Genomic DNA, 24,892 nt, shown 5'->3' with positions numbered 1-24,892 from the left:
CTTTCTTTCTCTACAATTACAGCACAGATGTTCCACCATGCAACCATCCCTTGAGTATACATAGAGGTGCCATCTGTGTTTAGAATTGTGTGCAGAGTTAAAATTAAAAAAAAAAAATGATCGAAGCTTTCTTATGATCCATGACATGAAAAACATAAAAATAACATTTGTGCCTCAAAGGGTTAAACTCACCAGGAAGCGAAAATGAAATTGGCCGGGTCACTGGCTGAGAAGAAACTATCTACTGAAGGATGTCCCGGAAGGAATGGTGAACGGGAGAATAGTTTGGGGCAGAAGAAGATATCTGATGACAGACAACATTAAGATTCATGGTTCGTATGCGGAGTCTAACAAGGAGAGGACACGCTCTGTATATCACCGAATGAAATGAGATTGTGTGAGATGAAAGTACAAGAAGTACTGTTTGAAGTCATACCTGGTATGGGTGGCCAATGACCCCTCGTTTAGAAAATATTGGCTATTGTTTGTGACATACTTCCGTTAGGTGCTCAATAGGGAAGCATTATACTGTGTAATAGCGTAGCCCATAAGATTGGATGCTGAGTTATTATCCAGGCAACCTGAGTTCGAATCTTAACTGGTCCTACATTTTTTCCTTTTAATAATGATTAGCTCAAGTTGCCTGGATGACAACGCAGCATCCAACCACATGAGCTACGCCGTTACACAGTCTAATGCTTCCCTATTAGGCACGTAACGGAAGTATGTCATAAACAATTGCCAATATTTCCAAAACGAGGGGTCATTGGCCACCCATACCAGGTATGACTTTAAACAGTGTGTCTTGTAATTTCATGTCACAAAATCTTATTTAATTCGGTGATATACAGAGCGTGCCCTCCTTGTAATATGAAGGCAGAAAATAGGAAAGATTGGAGAATGCCGGGTTTGCAGTGGTAGACTTGCCTTTTGATTGAAAAACATGAATAAACGAGCGTACATTTTATTCTACCAGTTAAATGATGATGATGATAATAATAATAATAATAATAATAATAATAGTAATAATGATAATAATAATAATAATATTATTATTATTATTATTATTATTATTATTATTCTTAATACAATAGAAAGCGAAAGAACAACCTTTTAAAAACTACACAATTCTCGACGTCAAAAGGACTTGCTAGACACATTTCTGAGTCGACACGAACATTATATCCTCATTGCCATGACTTTCGCCGTTTTAGGATTAATAATGGGGTAAACTTCTTCTCCATCTTCTGTTTTAAAAATCTCGTAAGGTATTTCTGCTAAAACATCCATGCCTGCTTTCTTAGCAGATTTCTGACCTTCGACTGTTGTAAAGAACGTCATAGTGACTTTCAAACCCAGTGCCTTGCAGAGATCTTTCCTGGCTTTCAGGATTTCAGTTCCTAGCCCCTGGCCTCGGAAATCAGGATGGACGATGAGACCAAATGCCGAAAGATATTCCTTCACGCCGTAATGTTGAAAAATGTTGACGTAGCCGCAGATATAAACCATTCCGTCCCTGGCCATGGCCTTCATTGCCTTGCCCTTGAACTGAAACAAAGAGCAGTGTAAAATAAACACACAGATGTTAACAGCTATAATTCAGTTACGTAACAATTTTAGTCAAGAAATTGACAGTTGGATAGTCTCTCGATTCTGTCATATATATGGCAGAGTAACAACGTTTCATTTTGTACCCCACAAAAGGCGCTCGAGTCCACATCTGTGGAGCAACAGTTAGCGCGTCTAGCCGCGAAATCAGGTGACCCGAGTTCGATTCCCGGTAGGGGCAAGTTACCTGGTTCAGGTTTTTTCCGGGGTTTTCCCTCAAACCAATATGAACAAATGCTGAGTAATTTTCGGTGTTCGACGCCGGACTCATTTCACCGGCATTATCACCTTCATCTCATTCAGACGCTAAATAATAACCTATGATGTTAATAAAGCGTCATAAAATAACCTACTAAAATAAAAAAGTAGGTGCTCGAAATGACGGCTATTAACATTGTAAAGTATTTACATTATGAGAAGCATCGTTTCAAAATGAGTTTTCTTCAGCGTAGTATTTTCTCGTGAAATGAAAATATCCTATCTCCTAAAATCAACACTTTGTTTTTAATATCATGTTAAGATATCAGAAATCTTGTTTTGTTAATTATCGTTGCAGATTTCAATTCTGCGTTCATATAATGTAGAAAAAATGGTACTATGTACATGTTCAACTTTTTAAGAATCGAGGAAACACGTTTTGTAACGATGTTCCTTTTATTATTTACATGAAATGAGACCCTCATGTTTCGTTTGTTGGCATATCGTCCGCAAGGTGGTTCTGGTTGTTATATTTACATTGTCACATTACAAAACATGATACGAGTTAACGACAGACTCTTTCATACCATTCGAAAAGTTAACTCAAATTCGTAAATGACATCAAACGACATGGAATGACATCAAAATAAGTTTAAAATGTAAACGAATATAAATAAGTGTATATAAATATAAATATTAGTAAATGTAGATAACTTCGCTCTAGAATATGATATTAGGAAAGTTCAGGATAACAGACAGAGTTTGGAATTGAACGGCTTACATCAGCTGCTTGTTTATGCGGATGACGTGAATATGTTAGGAGAAAATCCACAAACGATTAGGGAAAACACGGAAATTTTACTTGAAGCAAGTAAAGCGATAGTTTGGAAATAAATCCCGAAAAGACAAAGTATATGATTATGTCTGGTGACCAGAATATTGTACGAAATGAAAATATAAAAAAATAGAGATTTATACTTCGAAGGGGTGAAAAAATTCAAATATCTTGGAGCAGCAGTAACAAATATAAATGACACTCGGGAGGAAATTAAACGCAGAATAAATATGGGAAATGTGTGTTATTATTCGGTTGAGAAGCTTTTATCATCTAGTCTGCTGTCAAAAAATCTGAAAGTTAGAATTTATAAAACAGTTATATTACCGGTTGTTCTGTATGGTTGTGAAACTTGGACTCTCACTTTGAGAGACGAACAGAGATTAAGGGTTTTTGAGAACAAGGTTCTTTGGAAAATATTTGGGGCTAAGAGGGATGAAGTTACAGGAGAATGGAGAAAGTTACACAACGCAGAACTTCACGCATTGTATTGTTCACCTGACATAATTAGGAACATTAAATCCAGACGTTTGAGATGGGCAGGGCATGTAGCACGTATGGGCGAATGCAGAAATGCATATAGAGTGTTAGTTGGGAGTCCAGAGGGAAAAAGACCTGTGGGGAGGCCGAGACGTAGATGGAAGGATAATATTATAATGGATTTGAGGGAGATGGGATATGATGATAGAGAGTGGATTAATCTTGCACAGGATAGGGACTGATGGCGGGCTTATATGAGAGCGGCAATGAACCTTCGGGTTCCTTAAAAGCCATTTGTAAATAAGTTAATATGGAAAATAGTAAGCGATGGCGATAGACATATTTAAGCTCATGTCTCCGAAATCTAAGTTCGCAGACCCAACGTTTCCTATTTGAAAATGTTTTGTAAAGAATTCCCTATTTCCTATTAAATTTTTGAACGCCTTTACTGAATCACTCTGTACTCTCGCATCAGCTAAATATAGCTTATAGGAATAGAATACGTAATTACATATGCAGTTTGAGTCCTTAACTATGCTATGAACTTAGAATGAAGGTACTTTTCGTATTGTTACTGTATATGATTATATTTATGACACTTACGAGGGAAGGGTTTCGGTTCGAACAGGAATTTCATATCCAAAATTTGTATACAGGCCCATCTTTAGATCTCTGTAAAGCTCACAAAACATTCGTTTCTGTAATGTGTGGTTTGTCTGTTAGAGCATTGTACAAGTTGGGGGGTGGGAAGAGCACTGCACAAATTAAGGGGATGGGACACCTTACCCGTAAGCCTAGCACTAGCCTAGAAGCTAGTGCGAGTGGTAAAATGTCTAAAGCTCTTTTAAGAACATTTTTCTCCAAACTTCTGTCCGAAAATATTGCAGCTAATCAAAAATGTACACTGTTGTGTGAGTCATTGAATGCGTACAAGGACACAACCTTAATAAATGAATCACTAGAAGGCTAGGACGTGGAATGTATGATCATTCCACCTAAAAAAAACTAAATATTTCCAGCCTATGAATATATATTTCCTTAGACAATACAAAATATATGCTCGGAGGATAACAATTTGCATAAGGACTCTTGCTGAGAATCCAGAACTTAACTTTGGTAATCGAGTGTTTATAATGAAAATGCACTTTGCTGTTCATAACCAGTTGTCTGCTCCAGTATACCGCCCTATGCTTCAGTATTCCTGGCAGTCAGCTGGTTACGTGAACAAGTCTCGGACTTCAAAAATATAATTCAGGTGGCATTTGATTTTTCAACACTGGAGTGTGGGTCAGAAGATTCTTCAGGTGTTGCTTCTGCGTGTTGTGCTTATTGCTCTGCTCCATGCTGTTTCATGCATTTTATAGAGAATCCTCATGTACATTTTTAAAGAAGTGTATTGACCAATACCAACCAAACGGAGAGTTACACAAATGAATGCTTTTACGGACTTCATCACCATTGTGAGATAAGCCTATGTACAAATTTTTAACCAAAAATTCCTGTTTGAGCCGAAACCCTTCCCTTGTTAGTGAGTTCATATTAGAGACAAAATAAAGTTTAGCTGTGGAAAGCTGATGTTGCGGTAAGTTTTAAGCATATGGAATACAAATTTTACGTTAAAACAAATGTAAAGATTTTTTAAACCAAAATGAATGTAAGTAGATATTATAAGTGCACAGACTGAATGAATCAATAGAATACATTAAAACAAACACAAAATCCTTAATACGTTTTATTTTTCAATTACCGTCAATATATTTTAATGATTAGATTGAGGCCTAGTTCAAAGTTTCTATTTTACCTCCTCATCTGGCTGGAAAGAGAGAAATCTCGAGAATACGGAACTCTGTTATTAGCCTACTGTTTAAGCCTTGTTTTTCTGAACAGACACATGCGGGTTGCGAGGTGCGAGCCCGCCTCGCACAAATCCGGAATACACGAGAGGTAGTGAGTGGTTTCTAAAGGGTGTTCAAAATAATGTTTGCAACGTTTCAGGGGTAATAGAGGAGGTAAAAACAAATATCTTTTGTAAGTGACAAAACTTTGACAGATGCGCCGTTTATTGTGTACGTAAGTGTTAGTATAATCCATAATGAACAAGACCAATTGTCGTTTTAGAGGTGGTATTCAAACTGCCGTTCATTGAAGGCATTGCACAACTGGTACCTTCGTACTATGGAGTGTTTGCAACGCTCAAAAAGGCTAACATTGTCTCTAATAACACGTGCACCTTCAACAACGCGAGCAGTTAAGTCTTCTGCCGTATCGATCGGTGTCTCATACACAAAACATTTCACGTCCCCCCACGAAAAGAAATCCAGTGGGGTTAGGTCCGGTGATCGAGGTGGCCACGGTGCCAGCCCACCCCTGACAATCTAGCGATCGGGGAAAGTAGCATTTAGGTGGTTCCTAACACGACGATCGAAGTGTGGAGGGACACCGTCATGCTGAAACCATATTCGTTCTCTGATGTTCAATGGGATATTTTCTAAAAGTTTTGGTAGGACGTCGCGTAGAAAAACAAAATAATTATCACCATGGAGATTGTTAGGCAACAGACAAGACCCTACAAGGTGGTCGTGCACAAACAGACGGAAGTCAAGTCATCTATTCCTTCAGGCCATCTAGCGGCAAAACGGCGCATCTGCTAAAGTTTTGTCACTGAAAACAGATGTTTTTTTTCTTACTCCTCTATCATCCCTGAAACGTTGAAAACGTTATTTTTAACACTCTGTATAACTACGTCGGTTCAGAAAAACGAAGGATTTAAAATGATACAGCTAGTCCGTAAACAAAACAGAACTCCCATTAAAATAACATGTAGAATTCAGTCGAATATTTAACGACACTGATGGAGTAACGGTTAGTATATCTGACAGTGAAACGAGCGGGTCCGGGTTCAAATCCTGGTTGGGGCAAGTTACCTGGTTGAAGATTATTCCGGGGTTTTCCCTCAACACAATAAGAGAAAATACTGGGTAACTTTTGGCGATGGCCCCTGGATTCATTATCACCTTCATCTCACTCAGACGCTAGCTAGCAACAGCAGTTGATAGAGCGTTGTAAAATAACAAATTAAATTATTAAGGAACTGTTTGAACTACTAGATTATCAATGTCGATTGACTTGATAGTAATCAGATTAAATTTGAAGAAATGAAGCCAAGGATTCGTCATGGTACTACCCAACATTCGCCTTACAGCTGGGGAAAATCTGGGAAAATCCCAGAGGTAATGAACCCGAGCGGGTATTGGACAATTAAAGAATGAACATATTTCTGCCTTCTTGATAGTTTGTATGTCTCCTGCAGAGTAACGGTAAATAACATTTATTTTCAAGAATAATCTCATTGAGAACGGTGGTGGTAGGTTCCATTGTATAGTTCGCTCTAATGCACTGCTACTTAAATGCATTTTTGAAATCATTAATTGTGCCTGCAAAGACTCAACCGACAATAACTGATGTAGCAAAATGTGCATGGAGGTGAATAATTGTTCATTCACGGAATGAATTTTGAATGCGAGAAGCTGAAAATTTAGGTAACCTAATAGCTTGCGCAAGAGGGGAGGGAGAATGTTGTAAGTACGATACGCAACAGGACAGTGTCGCTTCTAAGCACACTCTACAGCACAGGTTCTCAAACTTATTTGCACTGCGGATCCCTTTTCTATAGATCAGTATTTTCGCGGACACCTTTTCCATAGATCAGTATTTTCGCGGACCCCTTTTCCATAGATTAGTATATTCGCGGACCCCTTTACCATAGATCAGTATTTTCGCGGACTCTTTTCCATAGATCATTATTTTCGCGGACCCCTTTTCCATAGATCAGTATTTTCGCGGACTCTTTTCCATAGATCATTATTTTCGCGGACACCTTTTCCATAGATAAGTATTTTCGCGGACCCCTATTCCATAGATCAATATTTTCGCGGAACCCTTCTCAATAGATCAGTATTTTCGCGCAACCCTTTTCCATAGATCAGTAATTTCGCGGACCCCTTTTCCAAAGATCAGTATTTTCGCGGATCTCTTTTCTATAGATCAGTATTTTCGCGGACTCCTTTTCCATAGATCAGTATTTTCGCGGACACCTTTTCCATAGATCAGTATTTTCGCGGACTCCTTTTCCATAGATCAGTATTTTCGCGGATCCCTTTTCCATAGATCAGTATTTTCGCAGACCCCTTTTCCATAGATCAGTATTTTCGCGGATCCCTTTTCTATAGATCAGTATTCTCGCGAACTCCTTCTCATAGATCAGTATTTTCGCGGACACCTTTTCCATAGATCAGTATTTTCGCAGACCCCTTTTCCTATAGATCAGTTTTTTCGCGGACACCTTTTCCATAGATCAGTATTTTCGAGGGCTCCTTTCCCATAGATCTGTATTTTCGCGGATCCGTTTTACATAGATCAGTATTTTCGTAGATCCCTTTTCCATAGATCAGTATTTTCGCGGACCCCTTTTCCATAGACCAGTATTTTCGCGGACACCTTTTCCATAGATCAGTATTTTCGCAGACCCCTTTTCCATAGATCAGTATTTTCGCGGATCCCTTTTCTATAGTTCAGTATTTTCGCGGACCCCGTTTCCATAGATCAGTATTTTCGCGGATCCCTTTTCTAACGATCAGTATTTTCGCGGACCCCGTTTCCATAGGTCAGTATTTTCGCAGATCCCTTTTCCATAGATCAGTATTTTCGCAGATACCTTTTCCATAGATCATTATTTTAGCGGATACCTTTTCCATAGATCAGTAATTTTGCGGACACCTTTTCCATAGATCATTATTTTCGCGGATCCCTTTTCCATAGATCAGTATTCCCGCAGATCCCTTTTCCATAGATCAGTATTTTCGCAGACCCCTTTTCCATACATCAGTATTTTTGCGGACCCCTTTTCCATAGATCAGTATTTTCGCGAATCTCTTTTCTATCGATCATTATTTTCGCGGACTCCTTTTCCATAGATCAATATTTTCTCGGACCCCGTTTCCATTGATCAGTATTTTCGCGGATCCCTTTTCTATAGATCAGTATTTTCGCGGACCCAGTTTCCATAGGTCAGTATTTTCGCAGATCCCTTTTCCGTAGATCAGTATTTTCGCAGATCCCTTTTCCATAGATCATTATTTTAGCGGATACCTTTTCTATAGATCAGTATTTTTGCGGACTCCTTTTCCATAGATCAGTATTTTCGCGGATCCCTTTTCCATAGATCAGTATTTTCGCAGATGCCTTTTCCATAGATCAGTATTTTCGCAGACCCCTTTTCCATACATCAGTATTTTCGCTGTCACCTTTTGCATAGATCAGTATTTTCGCGGACCCCTTTTCCATAGATCAGTATTTTCGCCGACACCTTTTCCATAGATCAGTATTTTCTCAGACCCCTTTTCCATAGATCAGTATTTTCGCGGACACCTTTTCCATAGATCAGTATTTTCGCGGACTCCTTTTCCATAGAACTGTATTTTCACGGACCCCTTTTCCATAGATCAGTATTTTCGCGGACACCTTTCCATAGATCAGTATTTTCGCAGACCCCTTCACCATAGATCAGTGTTTTCGCGGATCCCTTTTCTATAGATCAGTATTTTCGCGGATCCCTTTTCTATAGTCAGCATTTTCGCGGACTCCTTTTCCATGGATCAGTATTTTCGCGGACCCCTTCTCCATAGATCAGTATTTTCTCGGACCCCGTTTCAATAGATCAGTATTTTCGCGGATCCCTTTGCTATAGATCAGTATTTTCGCGGACCCCTTTTTCTTAGATCAATATTTTCTCGGACCCCGTTTCCATTGATCAGTATTTTCGCTGATCCCTTTTCTATAGATCAGTATTTTCTCGGACCCCGTTTCCATAGGTCAGTATTTTCGCAGATCCCTTTTCCGTAGATCAGTATTTTCGCAGATCCCTTTTCCATAGATCATTATTTTAGCGGATGCCTTTTCCATAGATCAGTATTTTGCGGACTCCTTTTCCATAGATCAGTATTTTCGCGGATCCCTTTTCCATAGATCAGTATTTTCGCAGATGCCTTTTCCATAGATCAGTATTTTCGCAGACCCCTTTTCCATACATCAGTATTTTCGCTGTCCCCTTTTGCATAGATCAGTATTTTCGCGGACCCCTTTTCCATAGATCAGTATTTTCTCGGTTCCGTTTCCATAGATCAGTAATTTCGCGGATCCCTTTGCTATAGATCAGTATTTTCGCGGACCCCTTTTCCATTGACCAATATTTTCTCGGACCCCGTTTCCATAGATCAGTATTTTCGCGGATCCCTTTTCTATAGATCAGTATTTTCGCGGACCCCGTTTCCATTGATCAGTATTTTCGCGGATCCCTTTGCTTTAGATCAGTATTTTCGCGAATCCGTTTTCTATAGATCAGTATTTTCGCGGACCCCTTTTCCATAGATGAGTATATTCGCGGACACCTTCAAAGTCGTCAATGGAATAATCGGTAGATTGCATGTTGCGGTTAATATTAAATGACATGAGTAGTGATATTTCTTTATATATTTTCCAAAACCGAATCTTAAGTTTGCTGTCACATTTACTCGGTTTCTTTTAGCAGTTTTGAATCAGGAAAGAGCAGAAAATGTCTGCTCACACAAGTGAGTCGTGGGAAACAGTATTTTCAATGCTCGTTCTGAAAGTTCTGTATGTTCCACATGCTGGAGGATAGAGTAGTGAGGAGGATGAAATTAGCGAGGAAGAAGAGTGCTGAAAAGTGAGTGCAAGAAAGTTAGGGTTGGCAAACGTCATAGAATAGTAACAGAGAAAAAACTGTTAACTGTTAGAAGATAGTGTAAGAGCGTATTAAGATATACATATAAACAATGAATAAAAGAAAATTAAAGTGAAAAAACATCTGAATAGAAGGCGAGAAATGGGAGGGAGACAGTCTAGGTATGAGAGAGAATAGAAGAGGATAAATAGTGAAGGATATGGCCTATAGCAATTCAGTTGAAACAGAAGAATAGAAAGTAATAAAAAAATACTTGGCAAATGAATATAGAAAAGAGTGATATGTATTAAAGGGATGGTGGATCGAAAAGCAGAAATGTAATGATCCAACATAACTGTGAATTGTAAAGTTGGCTGACAAATAATCATATCATATCATATATCATTTCATATATCATATCATATATCACATATCATATCATATATCATATCACATCATATGAAGACATTATTACAAAAAGAACCCTTGTCAAAATTGCTATTTTTCAGAAAAACAATAAAAAATAAAAGAATTACACATGTCAGCTATTTCTGTTCAACTGGTGTTTAATCCTTGCGTCTATTGCAATTGACATGGGCCGTTTTTGGAGTATATAAACATTTGAAATAGTAGCAAATGTGTCCTTAACTCAATTTCATTAAAAATGACTAGGGCTGTTTTTATAATAATATATCATGTCACGTCCTGTCATGTCATGTCATCTCATATCATATCATATATCATATGATATATATTCCACATGAACTTCCAACCAAAAATAAAAGAGCTGACATTTATTTAAATGTTTTTCCAAGTAGTCACACGATAACTGAACAAGTTTATCTTCCTCCTTTTCGGGAAATCGAATTCATATAGCCCTATCTTTAGAATTAGGAACCGGAAAATATTATGAAATTCAACTTCATTACTATTATGATGACGTTTAAGTCAACGATCCAGTGTGGACAGTACTTATAAAATGTTTGAGGTTATTATGTTTCAACTTACAGTAGAGTCTTAATCTGTTTAGTAACTTTAACACATGGAGACTTTAAACAACAATCTAGTAAATTTATAAATTCCACTAACAACGGCCAATGTACTTGAGGCCTTATTGCCACACAGAAAATCCATCTTACAGCAGTTTAAGAACACACGAAGGTTGTCGACAATACATTAACGAATTTTTAAATTGTTCCAATGAAGGTCACTTTAAGAAATGAAAAACGTACTGAAAGAAGAAAATTTCCTACCCAATATATTCGCCCGACTCCCAGAATGAGCTCCGGGGACCCCCATTTGAGAACCATTGCTGTAGGCATACATAATCTCATTCAGATTCGTTATACCGTTGCGAAAACGTCTCTACGGGCCGTATTCATAGACATTCTTAGCGCGGGCTTCCGGTGGATGATAACGAACTAAAGTTTTTCTTATTCATAAACCAGTGTTAGCGATATATGATATGATATGATATGATATGATATGATATGATATGATATGATATGATATGAATCCTGTACAAGTAATCGGTCGATAGCCGGGGCTAGTTTAGCACGCTCGTAGCGTGGGCTAGCGAAATGTCTATGCATATCACCTTACTACTTTATATTTTCTTAGCTTCCCTAAAGAAAAATGGTGTCGAAGCTCGTCGACAACTATTTCAATCGGGTGCATTCTACTTTTCATGTTGCACTAAAAAAAAAAAAATTAAGGGGTTTAAGTCGTTTGACCTGGCAGACTACTGTATGGGCCCTAAACGTCTAATCTAATTGCGGGGAAATTTTTTGATTAAATGAAAACACACACTTCTGTCAAAGTGACGTGGTGCACCATCATGAAGAAACAGTATGTTATAGCCTAGATCATATATAAAACAGATTGACCAAGCTTATATTAAATTTAGACGCAACTGGAAAATAACGGACGCTATGCGTCGCTAGTGTCGAGAAATGAGCTTGCAATAACAAACACTAGATGGCAGAGTACCTGAACAGTACATAGAGTAATACGACTGTGGGATGACTTTTTTACGTCATGCCACCTCCAAATTTCTTTCTCATTGTAATGTGAGGTTATGTTACAATAAGATTTTGATGTGTCGCTAAATTGTAGTATACAGAAGCTTGTTTTACCCAAATTCATCAACACACATAGATGACATTTTGGTACATGGCTGATATAATGTTGTTTGCGTTCAATATATAATCTGTCATCATTTGATGTACGAAATCTAATTGTTTTTAATTTTCAGTATACAATACCTCCCTAGCAACAATTATCACAGAATACTAAAAAGAGCAGATTTGTCTGCGTTTGTTGAATGCACATCATGATGCTCACGAAAAGGCACTAATTTATTTTGTGTGAACAAGATTACAATTTTTGAATATGAAGGAAAAGCAGGTATCCCTCTTCTGAAATTTATCCGAAAGGGGAAGAATTACAACTCCCTCCCCCCAAACATGTTTCCTCTTTTCTAGGCCTATATGTTTTCATTTTACAGGTGTATTATATGATGCGATATGGAAGCAGATAAATAATAACTGTACGTTTCTCGTCCACATTAAATTCAACGTGTTCATAACGTAGACCTGATATATTGCTTCATGTAGGCTACACAGCTGGCAGTGTTCTTTTTACGAATAAGCGGTCGTACTAATCATTTTCTTTTCATCTGAACTATTGCTAGAATATGCGTTTGTGTTTTATTTGCTCCGTATGTTGTTAAATAACTACTGAACATCGTCTTTGGTTAACAAATTGTTCTAGTATTCGTTTTATATCAGTCTTACGGTATTGAATTATGTCCATAACGTGGGCGAGATATTATCAGGCTGGAAAATTCGCTCTGAATGCATTTTTTTACACAATTTTCCAATTTTCAGCAGATTTACGATACCCTGTGCGGTTTCTCTGCCAATGTAGAGTTAATTGCAATATACGGTAATTCTGTTATTTTCCTGACACTTTTATATCCGTTCTCAAACGTACTGATTTAGATTCTTTACCCTACTGTAGGTATTTTGCTCTCTACAAATCATCGTTAGTCAAATGAAATAGCCTATAATAGTTGTTTGCAACGAATTAGTAGACAACCTCAATTCCTCCTGACCGCCTCCCTTACGAATTTCTTTCTCACTTTAATCAAATTTACTTTATACTGGTCCTTAAATTACTGAAACTAGTGCTGAGGTAGTTACGGTGATTTCTGAAGTGAAAATCGTTCAATTTATAAGGGCGAAATCAAAAATAACTTTTGTAGCCTTTCCTTGTCCTTAATTGGAAATTTGAGTAACTTCATATGACGACAATATTTCTTCCTTCTTCTACAGTTAACATAATCGCAGATGGGCATTTCTAAATGAAGTTTGTTACACAGAAACCTTTGAGACAATATTGACACTTGAAGTTCTTTGTATAGTTCATCTATAAGAGTTAAATTAGCGCTGAGGTAGTTTCCTTCATACTCAGCTTATTCACCTTACATACATGAGTCTGTAACAAGTTAGGTTTGGTCAGTGCTGTCATGGTAATTTTTTTCTTGGCCATACACCCCACCCCTTGTTTTCTCCCTTGAAATATATTTTACTCTCCTCTCTCTATTTCTCCAATTGTCATTTAATTATTTTTTTTTAATATTAAAGAAGAAGTAAAGAAATTGTTTTGCTTTACAATTTAATTGTACAAGTTTGATTTAAAGAATACACCATGTAGCACCACCATAGATGCACACTTGTCTCGATGAATCTTGGAGTGTATATTTGCAGCACTTCTTGTTTTTCAACCATTATTTTATATAATTCTGGATTCCAGTGCTGAAGAGGTGGATAATTTTTGTTTATGAACATCAAACAAAATAGGCGGTAGGTACAGTAGGAACAGGAAGAGATGATCTAAGATCTGTATAGATCTCCACGTACAAAACTTAGGCACCCTTATGCCGTATGGCTCCTTACAGACAAAATTTTCATTTCCCCATACGATTAATTAAAAAAAATTGTAGGTTCCATACGATATATGGCCTCGTGTGGCCTCCATGACAGCACTGGGGTCAGTTAGTTTAGGCACTTTTACACCTTGCATATACAATCAAATGCATCTCCACAAAAAAATTTCTTATAAATTGAACGGTTTTCACTTCAGAAATCACAGGAACCGCTTCACCCAGGTAAGTAGTTAGCAGTTAATCATTTCAAAGCTCTCGTTATATTATGAAATAGCATCACACAATGCTGCCAAAATAAATGTTCCCAGTGTTAAAATTATAGAGTGTAAATTTCGCTTAGGACAGTTTTGGCTCTGGAAAATTAAAGGAAACAAACAGTATATCAAACCAGCAGCTGAGACACAAAGCACCTGAAATTCGAAAGTGGTTAAAAATTTTTATATTTCGTTCTTTCTTATTTACCAGCAACAGAAGTACCGATATCAGATTTTTTGCAGAGCTAATATCAGAGGCCCCTCCTATTAGAGAATGTTTTGAATATTATTATATTCTGGAAAACTACATTGGCACATCAACCTCCCCTCCCCCCGCCTGAATTCTGGGCTGAAGCACGAAAATTTCGAAATGTACAAACTACAGATGCGGCAGAATATTACCACAATGGTCTTCAGCAAGAATTTTGTAAGACATATCCAAATATCTTCATGGTCATTATATGTATTAAAATAAAACATATACTACATTTGAAGTACCTACTAAAAATGAGAGAAATAGAAATGGGAAGGACAATAAAAAAAGTGGAATGGACAAACACTAAGAAACTATTCATCTTGAATCAGTATGAACAATAGGACACTTTTTTTTGGTGTTAGTGATATAGAATATGAAATTAAGTTGCATCAATAAGTTTTTCGAGTTTAGCATTACTTTAAGTATTTATTGTCCCCCTGTTGGAAAGTTGGAATTACTTTGTTTGAAACTTGATGAAATTTTATTGTACCTTAACTCAATTTATTAAGGTACAATAAAATTCAAAATAATAACTGCAGGCCATTTTAAAATAAATCTGTTGAATGTAAATTATTTCTTAATTCATTAGGACCATAAAGGTATTGTTACAAGCGATAGATTGAATCATTTTTATCTTAATAATTTAATGTAGGATGATTATTTCGGGAATTGTTATGCTCTAAATTGTGAGGATATTTTAATACTTTTTTAAAATATAAATTTGGAATATGTTTCCAGTTAGTAAAGAGTAATTCAGAGAGACAGAGGTCTCAAGCATATTTATTGACACATGCCAGAATTATTAAATATGAAAAAAAGAGTTCTTGCACTAACATACTGTTTATAAAGTAACCAAATCTTAAGAAATACAGTATATGTACTGGTATTCTATATAAAGGCATAGGAGTGAATATAAATCTGTTTTAAGGAATTCCTATTTAATATTCCTGCTATAGGAACATGACAAAATAAATACAACGCAGCATGGAAGCTAATTCAACTCTTATCGAGTATTGTTGATGAGATGTGTTGTGAAGGTAGACCGAATCATTCAATATAAATGTATAAATAGGACGAATAATAATATATTAATTTCAGTGTATGTAGTATCAAAACTGAAAGCGGTAACTAGTCTATGAATGATGTCTTAACAAGTATAAATAAAATGGACTCTTGACAAGAGACACACATTTGGCTTCAGTAATAACTAGGACTTCAAGGAATTTATGGTAGCTCACCTGTCTGGCAAAACTCTGAATAGTCAGCATTGTAGAACTATAGAAGCGCGATTAAAAAGTATTTTTTTCCCCACCCATTACATATGATTGCTTTTTTCAAGTCCCGGTAATAACATTATTAAATTAATTATCCCACATATTTGGGTGGTGCCATTCTTTGTTTCTGACGTAATTTATGAGAGTTTCTCTTTTACACTTCAATAGAGAAATACAACTTTCAGTGGACAATGAACGTGTAACTCTAATGGAACTCTAAGAACCACAGCATTAATGTTTTCTTCTTTTCTTTCATGCCCTTTAGTTTTTGTTGCAGATAATATCATGCTATTGGATAATTATACATGCACCTTTCTAATAAAATTGGCATATATTTCACTGGTCTCAGAAGTAAAATTAAATGTATAATAGCTTCTCGGTGCAAAATATTTACTGAAAATTATTGTAGGATTTGAATAGAAATGTCACTTCTCAGGCAAGGTTATTCGTGGATGACTGTATAATATACAGAAAAAATTAGTGATAAATCTTATATCACCGCCTTGCAAAACTAGCTTGACGTTATTGAAAACTGGACTACAACAAATAAAATTAAAATCAATGTGAGCAAAAGTAAATCAATATGTATCCTTCTGTAAAACACAAAATTAAATTCGTCTCATATACCAATTAAATGGATCACCAGTGTCACAAGTAAACACTTAGGTACTGTATATATTTTAGTAACAAACTGGTTGAAATAAGTCACTAATATTACAAGGATAGCCTGGAAAACACTACATTTCTTTATGCGTATTCTTAAGAAAGCTAACCGAAAGTCAAAAAAATTAATGTACATAACCCATGTTCGGTCCACTGCTGTGGAGTAATGGTAGGCACATCTGACCGTGAAATGAGTGGGCCCGGGTTCAAATCCTGATTTGGGCAAGTTACCTGGTTGAGGTTTTTTCCGATGTTTTCCCCAATTGTAAGGCGAATGTCATGTAATCTATGGCGAATCCTCAACCTCATCTCGCCAAATATCATTTCACTATCATCAATTCCATCGAGGCTAAATAACCTAGTAGTTGATACAACATCTGTGTTGTTAAAAAAAGGGAAGTACTACAAATGGCAGAAAAAGTGGATAGCCTATATTGATGTATTTGTTACGTGACATTACACAGGAGATATCACCACATATAGTTGTAAACAACCGTGGATATTTTAAATCTGAAAGTGTACTTTAGTGTAATTTTTTTTATTTGGTTATTTTACGACGCTGTATCAACATCTAAATTATTTAGCGTCTGAATGATATGAAGGTGATAATGCCAGTGAAATGAGTCCGGGGTCCAGCACCGAAAGTTACCCAGCATTTGCTCGTATTGGGTTGAGGGAAAACCCCGGAAAAAACCTCAACCAGGTAACTTGCCCCGACCGGGATTCGAACCCGGGCCACCTGGTTTCGCAGTCAGACGCGCTGACCGTTACTCCACAGGTGTGGACACTTTAGTGTAATCAAGTGTTGCTTTGTATAATAAGAACTGTAGGCACAGTGTATACGGTAAATCTCTATATGCATTTGAAAAGATTAGTAATCAACTTGACAGAAATGTTCGTGTGTCACAATATAATTTGTAATATTTTATTTGTTAATGGCACTGTTATTTTTATTAAAGTATGCGATTTAGCAGTTACATGTACTTCACAAATGTCTTAATTGTTTCAAAAACAACTAAATTTATGACATTTGGCACAATAATATGAACATTTTCCATTTTGGTAATAAATTAAGAAGAAAATGTTCATGTGTCACACCATATAATATTTAATATTTTTTACATTATTAATTATTCCTTTTCAGTATGATTTTCTGTTTATATTTTGGAATGCTTACGTTAAAAAACAGTGATGTGTCTTTCATGAACTCCTAAGTATTTGATTAAGTATCCTGTGAAGATCATAGTTACTTCGAAAATGTTACGTGTGTGACTATGGAATGACCCATCAGTATTGTTAGTATTGTTACAAATTACAAAACCTGAAACTGTTAGAATGGGATCAGGAGTAGTGACAAAAAATGTAATGTTGTAGGCCTACATCAACATGACTATTTTAATCCAGTTTCTAATAGTTTTTAAGGTTTTAGGCCTTTTGAGGTAAACAGTATTGAACATGTGAGGGAAGGGCTATTTCTTGGTAATGGATTAGGCCTGTATATTTTATAATAATATTAACTATATATTGTTAAAGTACCTAGTAAATATCGTAATATGTATATTATATAATACTGTAAACGAGACAATATCACAGGCTGCAAACTAGATTATTCTTGTTTTTGTATAATTATACGAACATGTCTGAAATAAACAAGACTACCATTGGTTAGGTTAGGATAGGATTACTTATATATTGTAATCAGGCTATATGCACAAATTTTCCAATATACTACTATCATAACTAAATAGGTAATGTTAACATTAATTTTCACAAGTTTTTGTGGTGCAAATTAAAATAATTCAAAGTAAAGTATAACAAAACTCCGACAACATTATAATTATGAACGTCAAATTCTCTTATTTTATTTATTTTCAGTGTTTAGTCCCTTATTTCCCATTGTTCTTTGGATTTATCATTAGTGAAATATCAATTAACGGATAAATTATGTTATACTCTCAGTTGATAATATAAATAATATTCACGACAAATATATAAAAACAGAAGAGATAGCGAATCATAATTTAGCCCACCGATAACTTTATAACATGGTCTGAAAATTCTAGGTAGATTGGCTTTGCGCGAGACTCTGCATTGTATTCTATTCAATACAAAGGCGTACTTTATCTTATCTCTCCGCTTCGCCCACGTGACAACTATAATTAGAACTCCCTCGTTCCGACCTTGCCTAGGTCATATAGGCCAATAATATTTATCCATGGTCATCAATTGTCGACAGTACATACACTGCCATCGTGATCTAGACCAGGCCGTAATGCAGGTTGTGTGACGTCACTCGATGAGTCGGGCTTTTCTATTTGAGTATACGGAGCTGAGTGAAATATATTACTTTAATGCGTGTCGGCGCTCTATTTTATTTAGTGTAATGTGTGTATAAGACCCCTTCACACTTCTTATTGCATAATATGTTGCAGAAATAATTACAAAACTGTGTTATTTTAATATGAACGGAGTTTTACATGGTAACATAACCTGGTTGCATCAACATTTTAAGTTTGGAATGGAAGCTATTTAGAGATTTAATAAAGAAGAATTATTTTTTTTTGTGATTTTAATTTAGCACATCTACCTTCCTTACTTGTAGGTACAAAATTTACCACAGTCCCTCCTATGAAAATAGTGTATGTACAGTTGTGTGTTAATCTGGTAGGTTAGATAAATACAATTCATTACAACCCAGTATAGTAGGGAACAAATAAATAATACAATTAAATGTTTATCCAATGTAATATGTGCATAAGTTCCATTTATGTGTTGCATAATGTGGCAGGAATAATAAATAAAACTGTGTTATTTTTAGAGAATTTACCATGTTAACATAACCTATCTGCGTCAACATTTTAGGCTTAAGTTGAGAACGAAAACGGTTTTGAGATTTAATAAAGAAGAATATATTTTTAAGATAAACTTCAGAACACGGTTACCGTCCTTACTTATAGGTAGAAAATTCACCACAGTCCCTCCTATGAAATGTACATACGTTATATTACTTAGTAGCGCTGAGGTATAGTTCCGGTAATTTCTGAACTGAAAACAGTTGAATTTATTTTTTGTGGAGATGCATTTGATCCTATAAGCAAGGCATATTAAAATCCTGAACGAACCGAACTAATTTGTATATGCAAGATGTATGAATACGAAGGGAACTACCTCAGCGCTAGTTTAGCCCTAGTAATATATTAAACTAATCAGACTTCAGACTGGAGTACCGTATGAAACGAATAAATACAATTGAAGTGTAGACAAATTGCATTTATGAGTTATACGTAGCGTTATGCTTAATTATAATGCATAATTGCGAATATGGAAATAAGGCAAGTACTGAGAGAATAAACATAACCTATAACTTCAACACATTAAAATATGCGTGCGATGCAACTGAAAATTGTTGAAACGTGCATAAATGAATGTGCAAGAATTTCGTAATGAAGCATGAGTGCTTTATTTTAACTAATTACAATTCTAGATACTGTAACAGTAATGGAAACTATAGGGTATAATTTTTTGTAATATACTATATGTATCTCGAATAACTCTTCTCGGGTTCTCAGCCAGGTGAGTTGGAGATTAGCTTCCAAGCTTTCGACGGCTAGCTCTGCCATCTTCTTCGTCCCTGAAGAAGATGGCAGAGCTAGCCGTCGAAAGCTTGGAAGCTAATCTCCAACTCACCTGGCTGAGAACCCGAGAAGAGTTATTCTACATCAAACGCCGGGAAAGCCTCAAGTCATATATGTATCTCGTTTTTAGTTCAAATTGTGTATATTATCAAACGTCGTATTATTTACTCGTATAATGTAGGTTATTCACAAATAAAAAGGGCGCAATAATTTAAATTTAATAAGACAAATACGGTAAACTAACAATAATGGATTAGACAAGAGTAACATCGGTAACGCTGCACTTAGGCCTAATCACAACTTACTTTACATGCCAGTCAATGTTTCACTTTCACGTATATATTATTACACATATTTAGCCTACTGTTTATAAGACCAAAATTTCACTTAACCACATAAGGGCGCAATATTTAATCGAAATAAAGGCAGGTATTACACATACGAACTTTGCCTGCAACAACGAAATTTTCACACCAAAAATAATATTATACCTTAAATTGCAAGTAAATTGTGTCTCAAGCGTCTCACAATCACTGTTTAAAATTTTACTGACGCAATTACACTGCATTTCAGAGAAATATATGTTATTCTTCATGCACTGCAACTAATTCACATGGTTGAAAGACCGCCTTTCGCGATCAGCTGTTAAGCGAGTCACGTGGTCTGCCTTACGGCCTGTATTAGATCACGATGGCAGTGGTACATACCGTTGCTTACGAGAATATCTCGTAAGCAAGAAATAATCGATTTAGACCGATCAGACCGGTTCAGAGTTCGTGTCTCGTGATGGTGTTGGTCATTGTGCCATCTGTTGACGATTATTGAACCACATCAAGCCGGCCTCGACTGCAAATCCTAAAGCCTATATAAAAGAGCTATCTGTTAGTATATATGATCTAGGGTTATAGTCTGTAATGGTACATCTACCACAAGTGTGGCTAAATTACAATTTTTTAGTAACCGCTTGTATCTACTACCTATTAAATTGCTTGGCATAACAATAGATCCAATTATAAAATCTCCTATTATACCAATCCCCGTTTTATTGATTTCACAAGAACTGGATCCTAAATGAATCCCTGCACTCAGGCCGTTTAGGCCCATTGTACGCCCTGTATTATGCAATAATTGTCTACGTCCGACTGATGGCATTGGTGAATCCAATGCTGACAGGCGAGCCATCCTTCCTGGGCCCTGACGTAGCCGAACCCACAGTCCGCACATAGAACTTACTACCCCCAGGAGAAAGTGGAGTGTTGGTGGAATGAAGAGAGAATCGGGAGTACCCTGAGAAAAACCCTCTTCAATGTTGATTTTGCCCAGTATCACAAAAGTTGCTTTTATATGTTGTACAGGAAGGTTTAAAAGTCGCTTTCCAAATACGTGCATAAATTTAATTACATTCAATTTACATTTGACTACTCATTCCATGTTCAAAATGGAGCCCTGTTTCTCGATACACAATTCACAACGTTTAGACACTGATTTACAGATAGCAGAACATAACTCACGATTTTAACGAATGACTGTTCGATCATCTGCCGCAACTAATGCAAGTCTTACGCTTTTTGAGCAAATACATCATTTTTCAGAATACCCCACAGTAAAAAAATCACATGGCGTCAGATCACGTTGTTCAGTTTGTTTTTTTTTTTAGTTGGTTATTTAACGACGTTGTATCAACTACGAGGTCATTTAGCGTCGATGAAATTGGTGAAAGCTAGATGGTATTTGGCGAGATGGGGCCGAGGATTCGCCATACATTAGCTGGCATTCACCTTATGGTTGGAGAAAACCTCGGAAAAAAACCCAACCATGTAATCAGCCCAAGCGGGGATCGAACCCGCGCCCGAGCGCAACTTCAGACCGGCAGGCAAGCGGCTTAACCGACTGAGCCACGCCGGTGGCATCAAGATATTACATCTGTATATATGTGTACATGTATTTTTATTTATTTATTTTGTAGTGGGTTATTTTACGACGCTGTATCAACATCTCAGGTGATTTAGCGTCTGAATGAAATGGTGATAATGCCGTTAAAATGAGTCCGGGGTCCAGCACCGATAGTTACCAGCATTTGCTCATATTGGGTTGAGCGAAAACCCCGGAAAAACCTCAAAGAAGTAACTTGTCCCGACCGGGATTCGAACCCGGGCCAGCTGGTTTCGCGAACAGGCGTGATAACCGTTACTCCACAGGTGTGGAGAGTTCATGTGTGAAACCTAAGAACGAATATTGGGGAAAGCGACTTTTGACCCACCTTGCATATGAGAACAGAAAAAAATATTCTTGTATGATCCTGTTGTATTTGCCACTTTTTTTACAGTATTCAGTAATTCGGTCGGGGCAAGTTACCTGGTTGAGTTCTTTCCGGGGTTTTCCCTCAACCCAATACGAGCAAATGCTGGGTAACTTTCGGTGTTGGACCCGGACTCATTTCACCGGCATTATCACCTTCATTTCATTCGGACGCTAAATAACCTAGATGTTGATACAGCGTCGTAAAATAACCCAATAAAATAAAAAAATATATTCAGTAATTACAGTTAGAAATACTTACATCATCAGGTGAAAACTTGTCTTGTTTGCGACAAACGAATGTCATATTTGCACCAGCAACACGTGGGCGATCCGACCCGTCGTCTAGAAGAGCTACAAGTCCAGCATTTTGTTTCGACAATTTCCTCCATAAATCTTGAAGCTCCGTCAATGAAACTGGATCTTCTGTAATTTTAAGACATCCAAACATGACTTCGTCTTTACAGAAATTAACAGACATTATCTCCAACACATCCTCAAAGATATCTTCTGTCAGGTCTTGAATTATAAATTTTGGTTTCTTGCCGTCCGGCATCTCTAACAGTCCCTCGTATCTTCTCCACACCGTAGGGACAGGGACCGAAACAGGTCGTTGCCAGGTGCTCACGTCGTCGACCATGTTGTACTGCAAACTGAGCTGAACTCTTGCACATAACTGACTACCCAGAAGTCATGTCATGCGAACAAAGGCCTGTCACGCAAGCCGGTAATAATGACCACTATTATCGCAACAACGGCTTTTTCTTAAACTTTTTTACGGCGTGACATCAATATTTAGTGCGGTGCGATAACAAGAACATGTCACTTTTGCAAGTGTTCCAATCAAAAACTGAATGAATTCTCCTGATTTCGACTACATCCCACCCGTGTACCGATCGAAGATCAAGTTACGATACATGAGATAATCGATTAATAGGGCCACTACAAAAGACCTTTCCAGTTTTGAACACATGTAATTTAGGTTCTATGGATCTGAGGTGCATGAAAATAGCACCAATACTTACTTAGTTACTGGCTTTTGAGGAGCCGGAGATTCATTGCCGCCCTCACATAACCCCGCCATCGGTCCCTATCCTGAGCAAGATTAATCCATTCTCTATCATCATATCCCACCTCCCTCAAATCCATTTTAATATTATCCCCCCATCTATGTCTCGGCCTCCCCAAAGGTCTTTTTCCCTCCGACCTCCCAACTAACACTCTATATGCATTTCTGGATTCACCCATACGTGCTACATGCCCTGCCTATCTCAAACGTCTGGATTTAATGTTCCTAATTATGTCAGGTGAAGAATACAATGCGTGCAGTTCTGTGTTATGTAACTTTCTCCATTCTCCTGTAACTTCATCCCTCTTAGCCCCAAATATTTTCCTAAGCACCTTATTCTCAAACACCCTTAACCTATATTCCTCTCTCAAAGTGAGAGTCCAAGTTTCACAACCATAAAGAACAACCGGTAATATAACTATTTTATAAATTCTAACTTTCAGATTTTTTGACAGCAGACTGGATGATAAAAGCTTCTCAAACGAATAATAACAGGCATTTCCCATATTTATTCTATGTTTAGTTTCCTCCGGAGTATCATTTATATTTGTTACTCTTGTTCCCAAGTATTTGAATTTTTCCACCCCTTCAAAAGATAAATTTTCCATTTTTATATTTCCATTTCTTACAATATTCTGGTCACGAGACATAATCATATAGTTTGTCTTTTCGGGATTTACTTCCAAACCTATCTCTTTACTTGCTTCAAGTAAAATTTCCGTGTTTTACCTAATCGTTTGTGGATTTTCTCCTAACATATTCACGTCATCCACATAGACAAGCAGCTGATGTAACCGTTCAATTCCAAACACTCTCTGTTATCCTGGACTTTCCTAATGGCATATTCTAGAACAAAGTTAAAAGTAAAGGTGATAGTGCATCTCCTTGCATTAGCCAATAGTGAATTGGAAACGTATCTGACAGAAATTGACCTATACGGACTCTGCTGTACGTTTCACTGAGACACATTTTAATTAATCGAACTAGTTTCTTGGGAATACAGAATTCAATAAGAATATCATATAAAACTTCTCTCTTAACCGAGTCATATGTCTTTTTGAAATCTATGAATGACTGATGCACTGTACCCTTATACTCCCATTTTTTCTCCATTATCTGTCGAATACAAAATATCTGATCAATAGTTGATCTATTACGCCTAAAACCATACTGAAAAGTTCAGAAAATATCACCAATTAGTTCAGAAAATATCACCAATGGAAAGAGAAACTCAAAAAGTTTAGTTGTGGCTTCATTGTTTTCCTAGTTCTTAACACTGTCTCATAACAGCGCATATAGTGGGGTAGCATCATCTGTACTTAATCCATTAATTTTATTATACAGAAGATTAATAAAAATTTGTGTAACCAAAAATATGCATAACCCAACAAATTTAATTTATACAGATTTCAAAGTATCAAGTATTGAAGAAATTTATAAATATAGTTTACTAACTTACTACAACAGAAATCAAATGAAACATAAATCTAATCGACATAAATATCGTACTCGAAAACAAAAGTCTACTTTCCCATTAATTGAGCCTAAATGTCATACAAGTGCGGCACTTAAACATGGTGATAGTTTCGACCTAAGACTTTATAATAAAATTACAAAACATTTTCCAAATGTGA

General features: G+C 36.6%; 1 protein-coding gene across 1 annotated transcript; it reads right to left on the bottom strand.

The window, feature by feature from the left end:
- Positions 1-1,055: 1,055 nt before the first annotated feature.
- LOC138691215 (arylalkylamine N-acetyltransferase-like 2) lies at positions 1,056-22,944 on the bottom strand. Its single transcript, XM_069813013.1, has 2 exons — positions 22,452-22,944; positions 1,056-1,548 (listed from the first exon to the last, which is right to left on the bottom strand). The coding sequence occupies exons 1-2, from the start codon at positions 22,827-22,829 to the stop codon at positions 1,180-1,182; spliced, it is 747 nt and encodes a 248-aa protein (XP_069669114.1). The 5' UTR covers positions 22,830-22,944; the 3' UTR covers positions 1,056-1,179.
- Positions 22,945-24,892: the final 1,948 nt, after the last annotated feature.

The sequence above is a fragment of the Periplaneta americana genome, chromosome 16 (assembly GCF_040183065.1).
Source record: "Periplaneta americana isolate PAMFEO1 chromosome 16, P.americana_PAMFEO1_priV1, whole genome shotgun sequence".
Taxonomy (NCBI): Eukaryota; Metazoa; Arthropoda; class Insecta; order Blattodea; family Blattidae; genus Periplaneta; species Periplaneta americana.
Note: the sequence above shows the minus strand (reverse complement) of the source record. Positions and strands in the feature narration are given on the sequence as shown.

Coding starts and splice junctions, on each gene's coding strand:
- LOC138691215 (XM_069813013.1), bottom strand. CDS start 22,829: ATGGTCGACGACGTGAGCACCTGGCAACGACCTGTTTCGGTCCCTGTC. Junction 1,549..22,451: donor ACAAGTTTTCACCTGATGAT/GTAAGTATTTCT, acceptor TCTTTGTTTCAG/TTCAAGGGCAAGGCAATGAA.